The sequence below is a fragment of the Barbus barbus genome (genome assembly GCF_936440315.1).
Source record: "Barbus barbus genome assembly, chromosome: 12".
Classification (NCBI taxonomy): Eukaryota; Metazoa; Chordata; class Actinopteri; order Cypriniformes; family Cyprinidae; genus Barbus; species Barbus barbus.
The window spans coordinates 15,233,925-15,247,560 of NC_136740.1; the positions used below are offsets into that span (position 1 = coordinate 15,233,925).

General features: G+C 38.1%; 1 protein-coding gene across 5 annotated transcripts in view; it reads right to left on the reverse strand.

The window, feature by feature from the left end:
• The window catches only part of LOC306878225 (epithelial discoidin domain-containing receptor 1-like), a 39,084-nt gene that overhangs the window by 13,447 nt on the left and 12,001 nt on the right, over window positions 1-13,636 (reverse strand). For all 5 annotated transcript variants that reach the window (XR_013784936.1, XM_079430434.1, XM_079430432.1 and 2 more), the window contains exons 2-9: window positions 12,766-12,918; window positions 9,841-9,943; window positions 5,485-5,713; window positions 5,241-5,388; window positions 5,008-5,110; window positions 3,883-4,069; window positions 1,363-1,612; window positions 357-470 (exon numbers count right to left, since the gene is read on the reverse strand). Coding sequence is in view for 4 of the 5 variants with exons in the window: in XM_079430434.1 (XP_079286560.1) it covers window positions 357-470; window positions 1,363-1,612; window positions 3,883-4,069; window positions 5,008-5,110; window positions 5,241-5,388; window positions 5,485-5,713; window positions 9,841-9,943; window positions 12,766-12,862 (1,231 nt within the window). In the remaining variant the exon portion in view is untranslated. The remainder of the gene's footprint in view (window positions 1-356; window positions 471-1,362; window positions 1,613-3,882; window positions 4,070-5,007; window positions 5,111-5,240; window positions 5,389-5,484; window positions 5,714-9,840; window positions 9,944-12,765; window positions 12,919-13,636) is intronic.

Sequence of the window (13,636 nt, forward strand, 5' to 3'; positions counted from 1 at the left end):
TTATTATTTGTATATATTTACACAATACATTATATTTGAAAATAAGTAGTTTTGTTTTTGTCTTGTACATAGCAAAATACATTCTACAAAAACAATACAAATTCACACACACACACACACACACACACACACACACGAAGCGGTATTGCACTTTTACTACATATTCTTAAACAATTAGCAGGATGGACAACATCCAAAAATACTAAAAGTATCATAAAAAAGAATCATTACGGAAACAAAATCATTAAAATCTTTGCAATTCCATTCCAATACTAACAATCAGCACTAATGCAAACATGGCAGGGCAGTGCATTGCATACACACTATGTGGAGGGGTTGACATGCGTCCGACTCACCGGTGGGGCTGCTGGTTCCGTTTGCGGGGCTGGGGGTGTGAGGAGAAGTAGCATTGAGAGGACGAGTGCTCGAGGAAGGCAGAGGAGGAAGGGTGGATCCATCCTCAAAAGGCACTGGAGACAAGACAGAGAAAAGATACCGGAGAAAGAAAGAATTAGATAAGCAGGTTTTATCTAGGATAAAGCATGACTATTGATCATTTTGGCTCTCTGTCTTATCTACAAACCCATCAAGTACGGGTCTAAAAGTGAATACGATACAAAGTCTCACTTTTTCTCCAAATAACTGTTGTCAGCTGTAAGTATCCATGCAAGTCACATTATGATGATTTGCTCATATTTTGGTTGATATCAACCAACCAATCAGAACCCAAAGTCACACACGCTGAAGAGTTATTTATTTGATAGTACTTTGTTACTTAATTTGGATAATTTAGCTATATTTCATTAAAGAAGTCCATAAGGATGAACGCAAAACATTCAGAGAAGTCAAGATTTTCTATGGAATGATGTGGGAATATTTGCTTTGTGGCATAGGATCGTACTATTCATTCTTTTCCTGCAAGAAAAGACATCTTAAACCAGTCTAAGATGTTTTTGTTGGTCTCAGCTGGATTTAGGGCACTCTTCAACTGTTAAGGTTGGAAGACGAGCTTGCCAACTAGCAAAAACAGCATACACCAGCTTGACAAGACTGGGAAACCAACTAAACCAGTTTAGACCACAACAATAGGCTGGTTTAAGATGATTTAGCAGGGATTTTACACAACTCTCTAATAAAAACTCAACCAGCTCAACCATCAAACTGCATAGCAGGAAAAAATCCTACAAAGCTGAGCAAAGCACGCTTTCTTCTCACTTTTTTTCTGAACTCAAATCAAACAGCTACGTATTAAGTCTGATACATAATAAATTGCTACTATATACTTGAAAGTGGCTGCAGAACTGTCATGCTAATGAGCCAGAGTACTTTGCTGTGAGAGGTCAGATGTGTGTGTGTTCATACTCGAGTAGAAGCTTATCTCGCTGATGAGGAGCCAGCGGTCACTGAACGAAAAACGGCAGCGAAGAATTTGCGCCGGCCGTCCTCCGAGTGGCAGTGAGATGGTGCGGGAAGAAGGATCATGTAGGTCAGACAGCGGCACTTGAAGACTGAGCGCAGGCTCCGCCCACGGGCTCAACAGACTGGCCTTAAACTCACAAACCACTTCGTTGAACACCCGCACATGCTGAATGTGTCTGTGATTACTGTGCACCTGAAACACAGATATTTAAAAACAAAAACTGCAATCAGACACATCAAGACAGCAGGGAACAAAAATAAAGAACAGTGGAAAGAATAGCGAAATAAACATTACTAAAGTTATTATTACACAAATGAAGGAAAAGAAAAGAAACAGGGAGCGAATGAGACTTGAAGGGCAAGAACATATATAATGTGACAGGTTAGACATTAATGGTACTGTTAGGTCAACGTGTAACTGCGCACATGTGTGCAAACGCTTACTGATACATGAAACAAAACAGACAGTGCTGGAGGTTAATGCATAGCCAAAGCTATCATGGTGACATCTAATAAGTCACTCACACACACACACACACACAAAAATTTACTAGCAGTTTCTGAGTGAGAACTGTTTTAAAGTAAATCCAACAATGATTTATTCTCAGTGTGTGGCAAATATTACACTGAAGCAATGGGGGGGGGGGGGGGGGGTATTGGCAGTATTCAGAAACTACAGGAATACAGCCGGAAATACTCTAATCAAAGGTCTGGGAGAGTGACCACAAGGAGGTGACATAAATCATCTCGCAAAGGCACGTGAACAAGTGCTTGTTGTTATGGGAAATGTTTTAATAGGACCTCTGGTCCTTTTTCTTAGTATCTTTTGGGAATCTGCTGCAAGACTTGCAGGAAGCAAGTATTAGAGGAAGTGTTCAAAACAGTGGGAAGCTGCAGGAAAAACGGGGCCACATGGGAGGATGATGGCGTTTCTCACTTCCTCTCTTCAGACCGGAAAAAGACAGAAGTGGTACAAACAAATTTGCATTCCTGGTCAGAAAGACCCTTAAAAATGACAATGCACTCACACAAACACACATACATGCAAATAACAAACTAAAGAAATAATTATGGCGCCACAAATTGGATAACAAAACTGCCTCTCAGAATCACACATGACCACAAATGCAAAGCCACAGGCAGAAAGACAAACAAAAACAATCAAATGTTCATTAAAGGGTTGAAGGATAATGACAGACTCCTGAGGGCAGATTTACTGAGGCAGAGCTTCATTACAGTCTTACTAACTGACTGAGATGGATTCTGGGATAGCGGGTGCCATCTGGCATAGTGGAAAGTTCAGTCTTAAGATGAACAGCAGATCATTTACTCACCCTCATGTCATTCCAAACCTGTATGACTTTTTTTCATCTGCAGAACACAAAAGAACATATTTCGAAAATATATTTTTTATGGCAATGGAATTCAGTGTTATTTTGGACCCCAATGACTTTCATTGTATGGACAAAAACGTTATTTTGTGTTCCGCAGAAGAAAGATGAAGATGAGTAAATGACAGAATGTTCAGTTTTTGGGTGAACTATCCCTTAAAATATTTTTTTCAAACACTTGTATATAAAACATGTATGCAAAAACGTGTCTAAAAATTGCATTGAAACTATAGAAATGTCTCAGAAACATGATATTACTACTGAAAAAAGTTCTAGTTCTAGTTCCAATTTGTTTGGCTTGCTGTGATATTTTTTTGTATCTAAAGCAATGACATTAAGATATTTAATGTGTGATTTAAAGGGGCAGGTCACCCAAAAATGAAAATTAACCCAGGATTTACTCACCCAGCGTTCCAGAGGAGGATGCAGGACGTAGTGTAAAAGCTCCAGTGAGAATATGCTAGTCTCACGAGAACCAAGTTTTGTTTACAGCATAGGAAAACCAGTCTCCTCTTAGCTTATATCAAAATCTTCTGACTTTTCAATTTTCAATTTTTTTTTTTTTTTTTTTTTTTACAAATCCCCATTTTGTACTTCTAATTCATGACTGGTGTTTTGTTTTGCTCTCTCCACAGCACTTCCGTGTTCATTACACATTTGCCTATGTCATCCGCTGGAACGCCACTCTCTCATGAATGCATCTACGTCAGTTAGTGGAAGCTAGAGATTACGCATTATAACGTTTTAAATATGGATATTTTTCTTACACAAACACATCGCTTCACTTCACAAGGCCTTTATTAACCCCCCAGAGCCGTGTGGAGTACTTTTTATGATGGATGGACACACTTTTTTGGGCTTCAAAATCTCAAACCCCATTCACTGCCATTATAAAGCTTGGAAAAGCCAGGACATTTTTAAGATCACTCTGACTGTATTCATCTCAAAGAAGAAAGTCATATACACCTAGGATGGCTTGAGGGCGAGTAAATCATGGGGTAATTTTAATTTTTGGGTGAACTACCCCTTTAAGTGTCCAAACATATTTTGGGCTGCTTGTACACATACTGACCTGCATGGTGTGAAAGACCCGTGTTTTCTCGAAGTGAAACTCAATGTCAACAGTGGGCTGGCCCAAGGTTTCTCGATTCCAGCCGATGTAATCATATCCCGGCCACACTCTAAGCTCTTTACTCTCCATGAAATCATTCCCACCTAAAACACCATCACACAACTGGCCCAATCCTCCGAACATCACCCTACGGAGAAGAGAGAGACATTAGGCATGTGCACACATATACACACAGATGCATGTACTCACATACATGTTGGAATTTCTGGCTAGTGTCAAACGTTAGCTTAGATATTGCAAACATTTCTGCTCCATTAAAACACATCTGGGAATGTTTCTACACAATATTCGTCAAGCCCACCTGACAGATACACATACGTAAATGAGAAAGGGCTCTGGACTTTAACATGCATCACAGAAAATTAAGCCTGACAGGAGCAGGTGAGATTTGAGAAGTTCTCAACTGCTCGTTTCTGACACACAGCATGAACCAAGGGTTGTGATCCAAGAAATTGTCGTTTCTTCTAGTATTTTTTTTAAATATTTAAAATCAAACGTTTTGTTTCATCATCGGTTCTAGAATGTGCATTCTTCTACAATTCTAAAAGACTTTGTATGTATGATTCCAAATGTACTCTGAGCTGGTTCTTTTTAGCAAATCAAAAACATACAAGCAACCAGTGAAGTCTAAATACTTTCCAAATGAATGACTCTTATAAGTCAATTATTTAAGTGAATCAAACACATTCAGCTTATGGCCTATTTGATTTGAGAAAGTTATTGCAAAAAAAACGGAAAAAAACCTTTATTTACTTGTTTATATTTAAAGCAATTATTCATTAATTTATGAGTGTATTCATTTCTTTATGCCATTAATCATTTATTTATTTAGGCCAAGGGAATCTTACAATCCCCATCCCTACCTCAACCTACTTGTTTGTTGAGAGACAAGAAGTTGATGATGATGATGATATTTGATAATGATATTTGATGGTTTCTACATGATTTTAGTTACTAACTTGATAGCACAAATGTACTTGCAGGATATAAAACACTTGCAGGAAGTATGAAATCATGTTCTTAAAAAAATGAAAAGAAACAAAGTTGAGTGTGTGTGTACATTACCCTGCCTCTTTACTGCCATCATAGATGGAGTCATTAAGGTAGACAGGAGTGCCTGACAGGTCCATCACATGACCCACAGGAGCGGTGTACGCCTTTAGTCCGTCTAACAGAGAAGCAGCACATCACTTAAAGGTAAACATCATTCCATTGCAAAATGTGCCTGATGTGAATGTAATGGAGTTGAGTGTGTGTGTGACCAGGATGATGGATTGCTTGTCATGTGTTGGACTCACCCTTCCAAACACAACCGTAGAGTTCAACTCTTAAACACACGCTCATCACGCGGTCCGCCAGCGGGTAGAAGCGCACCATGCGCGCTATGATGGGCGGACCCAGGTCCTTCAGGACCACTTCATATGTGTTCTCGTTCCCTGACACCACCTGAGCCAAGAACAACACAGAATAACAGAAAAATATCTAAGATCCAAATTCTGCTAACAAAACTTGATTATTAAATATCATACAGGGGCTACAAACCTCTTGTCCCCATCGGTCCTTCCACGTTATCCAGTGTCGTCCATCACGAGAGTAGCGCAGCCGGTAACTGCGTGCGAACTCCCGCCCGAGCCCGTCTGCATGACGACCCTGTGTGCCCACCAGAGACAGGAAATGAAGCTTGTGCAGATCCACTTGCAGGTACTCGGAGCCGCTGGGAAACACTGGACCAGCTGGACACCACGCCCCGTCCCCCTCTCCAGTACTCAACCTAGGTAAGGATACAAACAAGTATTATGTACATGCTCAAAATTCTGAACGTTACCCTGAAAATAACACCACAATGCAAAAATTCTCAAACAAATTTTATATAAAACAAAAAACAAAATACCACAAGACAAAAAACAAAACACAACACACAAAAAAACAAAAAACACAACACAAAAAGCAAGATACAACAACACACAACATACCAAAAAAAAAAAGACAAAATACCACAAACAAAAACACCACAAAACAAAGTAAAATACAACAATCAAAACGAACAAAGCAAAAGAAAAGAAATTTTTTTTAAATAAAAATAATAAATAATAATTAAAAATTTAAAATAAAAATAATAAATAAAAATATAATTATAAAAAAATCAAATAAATCACCCAATTTGGAATTTCAAGGTAAAAAAAAACAACAACAAAAAACTGCAGGCTAATAAGGTGATATGTAAGAGGTGAGGTCTGTGTATAAACACCATAAACAGGTTTCGCTTTCTCACAAGCCTCGAACACATACACACAACCATCTGTATGACATTTAGGCCATTTCCTCTTTTAAACTTCCTAACACACTTTACTCACTAACACGAGTAAAAGTCTAAGCTGGCGGCTGGCTCAGCATCAGTACTAAACGTTCCTCATTCATAGAAGAAAGAACAACACTGAATGTCTCTGCATTCAGCCACTGATATCACATAGGTGATGAGACACTGATGACAAACAGCGGAGACCACAAACACTCAAACGAAAAGAGAAATGCGCCTGAAATAAGATATTCCAGTGAGGTGAGGGTACCGTCACCTCACTGAGACCTCATTGTGACACAGCTGAGATCAAGAAACTGAGACCAGTCTGAGACATTTCATATTCACCCTTGAATCTTCACCATGACCTCAGAGTCACAGAGACACACGGACCCTCAGAGTCTCACAGACCCTTTCAAAATGAGATTTAGTCCACTTTGAAATGTTCTTCCATGAATAGGACACTTAAACCATCCCAGTTCAGTCAAGTAAAAAGATCAGTGTTGGTCCAGATCCAATTTAAAAATTGCAAGTGCAACAAAACAGGTTTGTTCCTGCAGAACATTCCACCTCTAACCAGTTAACAACGTTTGTTTCTCTGTAATATTGCTTATTCTTTGGTAATTTAATCTGTGTTTCTGCTTTTCTTTTGTGAAGAGTGTTGGCTTGTTTTTAACTTAATACACAGAGTTCAGCACTCGTGTTCTTAAAAATCCTACTCATTTTCTCCAGAGGGGAACTGTTGTTTAACATTAACTAATAAACTGTTAAAGACAGACCTACTGTAAAGTACATGGCTGTTAATCGATGGTATATGCTTTTGTTGCCATCAGTGTGCATTATTTCAATTAGTTTTTTAAATAATAGTGTTTAACAGTTGAAATTCAGGTAAAAATATGCATTACCCATAACTCTGCATAATAGAAAAAGGTGCAGCACTCACTCTTGAAGAGGTCAAAACTTTATTAAATTAAAATTATGTCTGATGAAGGCCTTGATAACGGCTGAAACGTAATTTTAATTAATACAGTTTTGACCTCTTCAAGAGTGAGTGCTGCACCTTTTTCTATTGACATGGCTTTTTGATTTTTGGTTCCATCTCCTCTTTCGTTGGTAGAGGACCTCTTTTCAATAATTTCCAAAATTCTGCAGAGAAATCCTCCCCAATCAGACAATCAGTGTCCCTATGAATCAAAATAATTGATGTAATGCTAGAAACACATACATACATACATATATATATATATATATATATATATGTGTGTATGTATGTATACACTCACCAGCCACTTTATTAGGTACACCTGCTGTTCAATTGCTTGCTAACACAAATTGCAAATCAGCCAATCACATGGCAGCAACTCAATGCATTTAGGCATCTAGATGTGGTGAAGATGACTTGCTGAAGTTCAAACCGAGCATCAGAATGGGGAAGAAAGAGGATTTAAGTGACGTTGAACGTGGAATGGTTGTTGGTGCCAGACGTGCTGGTCTTAGTATTTCAAAAACTGCTGATCTACTGGGATTTTCATCCACAACCATCTTTAGGGTTTACGGAGAATGGTCTGAAAAAGAGAAAATATCCAGTGAACGGCAGTTGTGTGGACGAAAATACCTTGTTGATGTCAGAGGTCAGAGGAGAATGGGCAGACTGGTTAGAGATGATAGAAAGGCAACAGTAACTCAAATAACCACTCGTTACAACCAAGGTATGCAGAATACCATCTCTGAACGCACAACACGTCAAACCCTGAAGCAGATGGACTACAGCAGCAGAAGACCACACCGGGTGCTGCTCCTGTCAGCTAAGAACAGGAAACGGAGGCTACAATTCGCACAGGCTCACCAAAATAGAAGATTGGAAAAACGTTCCTGGTCTGATGAGTCTCAATTTCTGCTGCGACATTCAGACGGTACGGTCAGAATTTGGCGTAAAGAACATGAAAGCATGGATCCCATCCTGCCTTGTCTCAACGGTTCAGGTTGGTGGTGGTGGTGTAATGGTGTGGGAGATATTGTCTTGGCACACTTTGGGCCCCTTAGTACCAATTGAGCATCGTTTAAATGCCACAGCCTACCTGAGTATTGTTGCTGACCATGTCCATCCCTTTATGACTACAGTGTACTCATCTTCTGATGGTTACTTCCAGCAGGATAATGCACCATGTCACAAAGCTCAGATCATCTCAGACTGGTTTCTTAAACATGTCAATGAGTTCACTTTACTCAAATGGCCTCCACAGTCACCAGATCTCAATCCAATAGAGCACCTTTGGGATGTGGTGGAACGAGAGATTCGCATCATGGATGCCACAAAGAATTCAGGCAGTTCTGAAGGCAAAAGGGGGTCCAAACAGGTACTAGCAAGGTGTACCTAATAAAGTGGCCAGTGAGTGTGTGTATGTATGTGTGTGTGTGTATATATATATGTATGTGTGCGTTTTTGTGTAAACAATGTAAAATAAATATGTAAAATCAAAATCTTTACACCAATGTCTTTTGTGATGCCTCATAAGTTTTTCCCTTCAATAAAACCAATAAACACATTCTTTTTACATTTGATATTGTCATACTTTTTTGCTTTAAGTCAATTTTGGAAATGTTGTGATTCACCTCTTGCTGGTTGGTTTTGTTCATAGCTTATAACTTTTTAAAGACTTTTTCAAACTCTCGGTAGAGAAAAAATGAATGGTGAATTGTTACCATATACTTTATACCAGTTTTGAACACAATGAATAGTATACATTCATTATACAGAAGTCTTTGCACATTGTTTGAAGGACACCAATGTGCCAGATGTGGAATACATGTTCAACAGATTATCAAAATATTTGTTAGTTGCAGTTCCTCTTCATTTGGTCTTTCTCTCACTGTATCTGTTGGTCTTCAGCATATTGTCACACAGCTGTTCTTCTGAGAGATCATGTGTGAGAACCCACCCTAACATTCAAACATCACACAAACCCCTAAAGCACTGAATCCCCACCATAAATCCCAACTTCAGCACCTCTCAGCACTCCATCATTCCTCTTAACCGCCACCCTCATTCTTCTTTATTCCCCTTCTCCGTTTAAGGCTATTTGCCCCTCTCCCATTTTTCCCATAAGCTCCTCTCCCCTCCCTTCAAAATCCCCCTGCTGTCTTAAACAGAATGTGGACTTAATAACAACCACATGATCTGTATGCTGCCAAAAAACAGAAACACCCCTCACGCGCACACATGCTTCTATCTGTTTCAGGGAGGGATAGTGATGCTAACCTCAAAGCTTATTAGTCAGTGTGGTTTTGTGTCTGCTTTTGTGTTTGTTGCGTGTGTGTGTGTGCGTCTGCTACCGTGTGTGTGGTATTGGCCTGTATTCAGCAGCATGTGAGTCTAGTCCAGACAGACAGTGCTGTAATGTCATTACCTAATGCTCTATATCAGGATACGCTCCATTACTGACATCTCATGTAACCTAATCACGTCCCCTCATGAGCCTCACAGAGCCCACGAACACAAACAACCAACCACAAATCACAAACACAAAATCAGAGTGAGAATACTGTATTATGCACGCAGCTAGAAAGCAATGTGTGAATTGAAAGCATGTGTTCACACTTACCTGCCGTGTTTGGCCTCGGTTGAGTCGGACCAGGCACTGGATGCGGTGATGTCAGAGTCGGGTATGGTGCCATCCTCCATCCCCAGAGCATAGCGACACTTAGCTGTGTGTTACAAAAGAAAACACTTCTGACAACACACTCCAAAACTAACTTATGAAACACACACATAATGAAGAATCAGGATTGTGACAGAACTGTAACTAAAACACTTTATTTTAGGGTCCAATTCTCGCTATTAACAAACCATTAACTATGACTTTTGCGTCAATAAACTCCTAATTTGCTGCTTATTAATAGTTAACCAATAACTATTCTAAAACCAAAACTGAAATAATTACAAGCAAATTAAAACTAAATTATTAAAACTAAAATCAAAACTGAAAATATGAAAATAAAAGCCAATTCAAAACTAATTTCAAAATTATAACAGAATTACTAAAACTAAAATTAAAATGAAAAGTGAAAATCTAAAAATAAAAAGCCAATTCAAAATATTAATGAATACTATAATAATATATAAATAATACAACAATAACACTGATTCTGACACACATTCATATTTACCTAGCATTTTCAATCTACATGACGGCATATCATGCACTTCTATTCTTATTTTTTATAAAGATGATCATTATTACAGACTAACCCAAACCCTACCCTGATCAACTAAGGAATAAATGGCAGTGATAATTTAAATAATAATAATCTGTCCATTCAGAATTTTTCAAACAAGGGACTCTGAAAAGGGCACCAGACATTTGACAGAAAACAGATTTTAACCTAAAATATATATTAAATGTTAAATATAATTATATTTACTTATAACAAACAACAACATTTACTGGTTATTGATTGAGTTATTGATTAAAAAAATTTTAAGGACATCACTGGAGCAATCTTTTATCAGTCTTGTCTGAATTCTTGGGATATTTTTGTCCTTAAAATATAGGTAAATAAAGTCCCACACATAGCAATGTCAAACTCTCACAAAAATGCCAATGCAACGTTGCATTGTTGAAATTGCTTCAGCAATGTCTTACAGATGTATAGCAGGGAGCAGAAAAAATGAAGAGATGAAATGAGGACAGTAGAGAAAATTTCTGGCACAAACACAGCGCTGAAATCATCCGCACGGATCACATGTCAGTCCTGCCTGTGTGTCAGTCCAGAGGGTGTGCCTGTCAGTGCGAGCTGAAGCTGGGGGTGATGGCTGAGGGGTTTTTTTTTGGGGGGGTGCACTCAGTTGCTGTAAAGTGAGTCATGAGATAAGAATGCAAAGGCTGGAAAACAAACCAGCCAGCGAGACCCTCACTCTCACACACACACACACACACACAGAGAGAGAGAGAGAGAGTGTCACACTGTGGACAGGTGCCTGTTTCATTACATCATCACTCTGCTGCCAATAAAATGCTTTCTCTCTTCCATACTCTCTCTTTCTCTCTCCATGACTCTTAATCTGTCTATCTCACACATCTCCAGCTAATACAGAGCAGATGAGAGCTGCGCTTTACAGTCATTCTGGATTATAAGCAGATGTCTTCTAGTTTCAACAATGAACTGTCTCGGTGACACGAATGCAGTCATTTTCTGCTCCTGATCTATTTGCACCTCCACCACGTTCATCTCTCTCTCCTTAGGAAGCACATCATCCTCAATCAACTGTCGCACTGGGCCATTTCACTAAATCTGGGGTTTTAAACCTCGGGGTGTGAAAGAGGGTGTGTTTGTGGAAAATGTTAGAAAGAAAAACTGAAATCAGTAAATTTAAGCCAAAAGTAACAGTAAAGACATTTATAATGTTATTAATAAATGCTGTTCTTTTGAAATTTCTATACACCAAACAATCCTGAAAACAAGGCATATAATGGTTTCCACAAAACTATTAAGCAGCATAAATATTTCAAACATTGATAATTATAGGCTGATTTGCATTTCTTATTAGCATGATTCTCTGAAGATCTTGTGACACTGAAGACTGGAGTAATTCAGTTTTGCATCACAGGAATAAATGACATTTTAAAATAAAAATAAAAAAAGAGTTAATTTAGATTGCAATAATATTTCACAATATCACTGCTTCCACTGTATTTTCTGATAATAAGAAGTCCTTGGTGAGCATAAAATACTTCTTTTGAAAATTTTAATGACCCCAAACTTTAGAATAGGAATCTATAAAATTAAAATTCCTTAATATTATAAAGTTTAAAAACTCTTGCACTAAGCAGTTAAGCTACTTTTTCACTTAGTATTTCAGCAAAGAAAGAAAAAAACTGTCTTATTCATTAGCCACCTGCAATCCAACTTAACCAGATGCTAAATGTGCAGAAATAGTGCTGCAATTATTTACATTTGGTACTAGCTTCTTCACAACTGAGCATTGTGCCATGTATTCTCAGACAAAAATCTGCTTTAACTCCGTTATAACGGCACAAATGCAGTTAGTGTGTGCTAGAAACTCTTTTATCAGAGTAGTATTTCAATTCATTTTTTTAATTCCCCCCACTATTTCTCCTTTCGCTCCTCTCCTTTTCAGTCTCTGGCAAGCTAACATGCAGACGTTCCAGCTTATAACATGATTAACTATCAGTAACCGTCATGGAGAAAAACACTGCAGCTCATACGCATCGATCATAAGCCTTCATTCAGAGACTGAATATAATGACTTCGAATGACCACAGAAACATTTCACAGGCATTAAAAACCCATTAGAAACCCCAACAAACACAAAAGAGGAAGAAAAAGTGGACTGAAAGAGTTTAAAGACAGGAGAGAAGACTGAAAGGAAGTCTGACTTTAGGACTTTGGGAGGACCTACACATCCTCAGGGTCGGCCCACAAAACCACAGTTAAATAAACGGAGAAAGGGTATTTCTCACACTAGCTTTGATGTATGACAGGAGCAGAACACCTGACATTCTTACCAGAGTCAAAATGCCAATCCACGTCCTGGGCCACCGTCCAGGAGACGAGGAAGACAGAGAGAAGGGCAGGCAACAACGGCAGCATCTGTGTTGCCATAGCAACAGTGACACCTGGTTACCTCTCCAGAGTTGAACTATCTTCTACAGACATACCTGAGGAAGAAAGAGAGAGAATGAGTCAATTACATTTACTTAAGCGTATTAAATGTAAATTAATAATTCATTTTAACAAATTCTATACGTTCCAATACCCTTAACCTTTTCTTTTTTTGAGCCTGTTTATTTATTAGAAGGTATACCTGGCTGTAAAGTTTGTGTAATTCTGAGCTGTTGTTTTTCCTTCGAATGCATGTAATATACTGTAAAAGTTCACTACATACAATTATTTAAAAAGATTATAATAATTATAATTATTAAAAAAGACTAACACTTTAGTATAGGGACAAATTCCCAATATTAACTATTAGCTAGTTGCTTATGAGCATGCCTATTATTAACATACTGACTTTTGATTAGTACTTATAAAGCACATATTCTGCATCTCTAATCCAACCCAATACATAAACTTATCAACTACCTTACTAACTATTAATAAGCAGCAAATTAGGAGTTCATCGAAGCAAAAGTCATAGATAATGGTTTGTTAACAGTGAGAATTGGACCTTAAGAAAGTGTGACCAATTTTTATTATAAGTTGGAATAAGTTTCCACGTACTGTACTAAGGATGCACAAAACATTGGTACTGTATCGGTTGTAGGCTTATATTACAGTTCTAAAATATATCGGTAGTCAATATTTTTTCTTTCGGTAGTTGTTTTTAGTTTTCATTATCCCCTATTTTACAATTAGATTACCTTTGCATCTTCAAAC